Genomic DNA, 5,877 nt, shown 5'->3' with positions numbered 1-5,877 from the left:
GCTATAATACATAATATTACATTATATATATATATATATATATATATATATATATATATATATATATAAAATGCATAATATATATAATAATGAGACGTTACATCACCAACTACTGAACTAATGTTGGCTTATGGACCTGTGAGAAACATTCACACAGTAGCTTACAGAGACTCGGCCTTTAAACCATGTTTATAACGCGGTAAAATAGCCTACCTTAGCATAGCCTACAATTGAGCTGGGGAACTTGATCAACTTCTCTAAATACCCCCCTCTATGACAACAAGCCGAGAGGATTACTTCCGACCGGGGCCAATCACAGAGGAGGGGAAGGCGGAGGTGGAGCTAGTGCGCAGCTGCTGACACTCGTCAAACGGAGCAGAGAGAGAGAGAGATAGACAGAGAGAAAGAGAGGGAGGGAGAGAGAGACAGGAATCACACGGACCCAGTTGTAAACAGGACGGGGCAGGGGAGAGGTCTCGGATCCGAGGAGAAAGAGGGAGATTGAAAGAAAGAAATGGACATTTCTGTCCCTTCAACTATTGGGACCGAAGACAAATGGATCCCTCGGTATATTCTCAGTGTTTAGTTGAGCGGCGCGGTCTTAGATGAGACGCGCCCACCGTCCGTCCTCTGCCCAACGGATGGGTTATATCGCTCCGGGGACCTCTGATCTGGGTGAACGTCGCTGTGATAGAGGCGTGTGTTGTTTTTTTTCGTCGAAGAGATCGTTAAGGTAAAACATAAACTGCGCACTTTACTAAACCAAGAAGAATAGCGCAGCGGACAATAACTGTGACTTAAGTTCTATCATTTTTAACAGTCTATCGGGGCGCAAACGGTGGATCGGCGAGCGGGAGAGCTCTCATCCCGTTAGGTTCGCCGCCTTGGAAATAACATTCTTCAGATGGTGGATTTCAAATCATGTCCCTTTGGCATTTGTACGGACCAAATTCTTGTTTCCGAAAGTTTGCGTTAGTCCATTGATTTCAACCAGCGCGTCTCTGTCGCACGGACCACTTCGTAGAAAAACGGAGTGGAGAGCGAAGTTGAATAGTCCAGTTATTGCATTGTTATAACCGGGCGTGTGTGGACATCTCCGAGGCCCGGGCTGTGATGACCTCCCCCGCTCCGCTCGGAGGATTCGAACCGTTTTGAACCCCCACCACTCGTCTCTTCTCGAACCCGGGAGATCATAGGAAATACGCCAAGCCTGCCGCTTCTTTCGGGCTGTGGCAGATTTTTTGCATTATGTACGAAAGTGTGGATGTCGTGGGACTCAGCCCTAGCCCGACGCCGTTTCTAACCATGGATTACTACCATCGGAGCCGAAGCGGTTTGATCCCGGATAAAGGCCTCGTGTCCGGGGCGCCCCGTCCATTCAACGCGTCCATTAGGAATCAATACTGGAACGGATCAAACCACTGTATGTTGATTGTTACTTGATTGTTATCTTTCGACCGCCTCCATGTCTTCCTATAGAACACGCATGCCCTATGATGCACTTAGACTAACTTGTGAGGCAACTGATCCGCGTAACGTCCCGTATGTGGGTCTGATTGTGATTGTGATCATGAACACGCAGCCTAGCTGCTTCCATGTCACTGTGCCTGGGTTACGTGATCTCTGCCTCGGCATTGCTACATTAAAGTTTTGTAATACTTGGTCACCCGGTATTGTGAGCGTAGGCTACTAAATTTGTGTTAAGTGACTTAAATGGACAGACAGATAGAATAATAATCCCCAAGGGGTAATAGGCTACTTGTGTCACAGATATACACCAATAAAGGCTCAATAAGGCTCTTATTTCTAAGGCCTAGAAAAGAAGGCAGTCAGTTTGTTTCAGGGCAGATATTTCTCTCCTGACATGATGAGTTCACAGGCCCAATTATGTGGTTTGTGCTTTGTTGCACTTTGGATACCTTGTTTGTATTTTGGCTTTCCTAGTTTCTTTAAGCTAGGCCAGTGTTTGATCATTATGAACGATGACATTGAAAAGGGGTCATCTAAATCTATATTGGCTGGGCTTTACAGAAGCATGGCACTTAAATGAGTAAGTAAGTAACGGTACAATCAAACCATCAGGCACAGAAGAGGATGGAGCGTTATCACAGTGCTACAGTAGTCCTATCAAATTCAGCACGGTCTCTTCATCAGACACGTTTATAGCTGTGAACTCGGATGCATTGTGTTTCCACTGTGCTTGCAAATGTTTTTCAAGTTTACACAGTGAAGTAGCCATAATGCGTCCAAAGGCCATGCGCTGATAACTCCATGTGCATATGTTGTCGTAGAGGTTGTTTTGTCAGATATCACAGGGAGACGTGCAGGTTGTTTTGTCAGATATCACAGGAGAGGGAGATGTACCGGTTGTTTTGTCAGATATCGCAGGGAGACGTAGTGGTTGTCATCATGTTTGTTTTCTCATGGAGCACTCCTGTCTCCAGACTTGTCACACAACTTTACAGTTTGTCGGTTTTATGTCCGTTTGTCTTACGTCACCATGCGGCCTGTGTGTTGCTGTCCAAACCTCCCGGCTGGGTTCCTCCTGTAACCTCACTGTGACATAGTATGGGCGTAGCATGGATGTAGTATGGACGCAGTATGGAAGTAGTATGGACGCAGTATGGACGTAGTATGGACGCAGTGTGGACGTAGTATGGACATAGTATGGACGTAGTGTGGACGCAGTATGGACGTTGTATGGACATAGTAAGGACGCAGTATGGACATAGTAAGGATGCAGTATGGACATAGTGTCGACGCAGTATGGACATAGTAAGGATGCAGCATGGACATAGTGTGGACGTAGTATGGACGTAGTTTGGACGGCCCTGAGAGGCCGGGTGTCAGGCCGCTGGCTAAGCCGGTGTAAGCTTTGCTAGAAGGCTGCTGGGCTCCGTCAGTCATTGAGATGTTCTCTGCTAATCGGGGGATTGAGGCTGGAGGGGGTGTGTGTGTGGGGGTGGGGGTGGGGGGGGGGTGTTGAGGGTCAAGGGTCAGTAGAACACTGGGGGCTGACCCCTGACCCCTCTCTCCGGTCTGCTGAGTTAGGGGGACAGGGCTCAGATTTGTAGTAGTACTTTGTTGATACCTGGGGTGGAAATTGCACAAAGGATTGCTCAGCTACTTAAATATACACTCTGGTGTAGTGGAGGGTAAGTATACGGAGTAGACCAGGGGTCTGTCCAGGGGCCTGTCCAGGGGCCTGTCCAGGGGTCTGTCCAGGGGCGTGTCCAGGGGCCTGTCCAGGGGCCTGTCCAGGGGTCTGTCCAGGTGTCTGTCCATGTCAGACTGAACGCGTCGGCAGCCTTTCTCACGCGAGCAGCATTCCGCATCCGGTCTGAACTCGCCCTCAGGGTGTTCCCTACTGAACAGACAGACAGACAGAGAACAGACAGACGGACCGACAGACTTGATCCAGTGGTTCAAGAACACTTTTGGGGGAACGTTCACCTCCTAGACCGTCTCTATGTAACTGTCCCTGTGTGTATCTGCCTACCAGGCTACTGGGTAACTGTCCCTGTGTGTATCTGCCTACCAGGCTACTGGGTAACTGTCCCTGTGTGTATCTGCCTACCAGGCTACTGGGTAACTGTCCCTGTGTGTATCTGCCTACCAGGCTACTGGGTAACTGTCCCTGTGTGTATCTGCCTACCAGGCTACTGGGTAACTGTCCCTGTGTGTATCTGCCTACCAGGCTACTGGGTTACTGTCCCTGTGTGTGTCTGCCTACCAGGCTACTGGGTAACTCCCTGTGTGTATCTGCCTACCAGGCTATTGTGTAACTGTCCCTGTGTGTGTCTGCCTACCAGGCTACTGGGTAACTGTCCCTGTGTGTGTCTGCCTACCAGGCTACTGGGTAACTGTCCCTGTGTGTATCTGCCTACCAGGCTACTGTCCCTGTGTGTGTCTGCCTACCAGGCTACTGGGTTACTGTCCCTGTGTGTGTCTGCCTACCAGGCTACTGGGTAACTGTCCCTGTGTGTATCTGCCTACCAGGCTACTGGGTTACTGTCCCTGTGTGTGTCTGCCTACCAGGCTACTGGGTAACTGTCCCTGTGTGTATCTGCCGACCAGGCTATTGTGTAACTGTCCCTGTGTGTATCTGCCTACCAGGCTACTGTGTAACTGTCCCTGTGGCACCACAACACTGTACCGTAGCCTGGCGAAGCTGACCGGTGACATGATGAGGAGATAAAGACCTCAAGGTAGTAGGAAACAGTTCAGTTGGAAGGAAATGATGAACTGATCAACAGGGAGAGGAGAGGAGAGAAAAGGGGGGGGGGGGTGGTGATGATGTCCAGACAGGTTGCCATGACCAGACCCTATTGGCTGAGCTCTCTGCCCCCACGGCCAGCTGACCTCTGGGCCAATCAGGAGTCTGCTCACTCTCTGGCAGCGTGACATCACTGTGAATCTCAGTCATATAGAGATGCAGTATGGGGTGTGTGTGTGTGTGTGGTGGGGGGGGTCCAGGGAGAGTGTTGTGCGTGTATTTCAGGGCCCTATGGAATCCATTAGTGTGCTCAGCTCAGCTTGTGGTTGAGTCGGCCCAGAGAAGAGAAGCCCTGTGAGAGAGAGCTGTGACTGGGCAGGCTGACCGACCGGGACTGGTCACTCTGCTGGGGGGTTTCTCCTGGATAATCCTCTCCTCCTCTCTCCTCTCTCTCTGTCTCTATCCTCTGTCTCCTGGTCTCTCTTGTCTGTCTCTCTGTGGTGGCCTCTGACCAGCCTTGTGTAGTTTTTACCCTGACCAGCCTTGTGTAGTTTCAGGCCAGTGAGGTCGGAGTACAGGGAGGGGGGGCGAGGGGGGAATGTGTGTGGGGGGCAGTAGGGGGGGTTGGGGGGGGGGGGCGAGGGGCGAGTGTGTGTGGGGAGCATTAGGGGGGGTGGGGGCAAGGGGGTAGTGTGTGTGGGGGGCAGTAGGGGGGGGGCTGTCTCTACTCTTCCAGGCTGTTAAACACCAGGAGAAGGAGGAACAGAGGGGAGTGATCGTAAACAGTGGCTATAAAGACGGAGGGGGGGTCAGCAGGCTGGAAGCTTCCCTCAGGGGGGGAGGAGGGGGGGTCAGCAGGCTGGAAGCTTCCCTCGGGGGGGAGGAGGAGGAGGAGGAGGGGGGGGTCCAGAGAGGAGGGCTGGGGATCAGGATATGACATCGTCACGCATGTCCAGGCAATCTCAACAGAGACTTCTTATCTACACACGCGCTCACGCCAACGCACATGCGACGCGACAGTCCTCCACCTGCTAATTAAGGAGATGAGATCCTATAGGCTGCTTCCAATTAACTCATTATGCTAACGAGCAGACGGTCCTTATTTTCTCTCTTCACTATTATTCTATCTCTGTCTCCTACTATCTCCCCCCTCTCTCCCTCTCTATCTCTATCTCTCTTTCTCTTCCTCTCTCCCCCTCTCTCTCTCTCTCTCTCTCTCTGATAAGTGTGAGGAAGCCATTAGTTCTAGTAGAGAGGAGTGTGTTGAGTGGGAGGGAGGGGGAACTCGCGTCTCTTAGGGACTGAAGGCACTGGAATCACCAGAGACTAATATCACAATGTCTCAGAGACAGAGTTGTTTCAGACTCTTGATGAAACACACATGCATGCACACGTGCACACACACACACACACACACACACACACACACACACACACACACACACTGAGGCACTCATACTGTGTGACACTAGAATAGAGAGAGGGAGTGAAAGGGGTTGAAGGTCAAACTGCAGTAAAGAGACTAAACGCACCCAGACATTCTTTCACCAGAGAACCCCACCTCTACCTCTCCCCCTCCTCTCTTCCCTTTCCCTCCTCCTCCCTCCTCTCTATCCTCTCTCCCCCCTCCTCCCTCTCTCCCTTCCTCCTCTCTTTCCTCT

General features: G+C 51.0%; 1 protein-coding gene across 1 annotated transcript in view; it reads left to right on the top strand.

Annotated features, from left to right (window-relative positions):
- Positions 1 to 451: 451 nt before the first annotated feature.
- LOC311317682 (retinoic acid receptor alpha-A-like) overlaps positions 452 to 5,877 on the top strand; it is a 31,046-nt gene continuing 25,620 nt past the window's right edge. The window contains 1 exon segment of the mRNA XM_084448769.1: positions 452 to 1,423. Within this exon segment, the coding sequence (XP_084304895.1) occupies positions 1,249 to 1,423 (175 nt within the window). The 5' untranslated portion in view covers positions 452 to 1,248.

This window comes from Borostomias antarcticus (genome assembly GCF_949987555.1).
Source record: "Borostomias antarcticus genome assembly, chromosome: 14".
Classification (NCBI taxonomy): Eukaryota; Metazoa; Chordata; class Actinopteri; order Stomiiformes; family Stomiidae; genus Borostomias; species Borostomias antarcticus.
The sequence above is the reverse complement of the archived record's forward strand: the minus strand, read 5'-3'. Positions and strand labels throughout refer to the sequence as shown.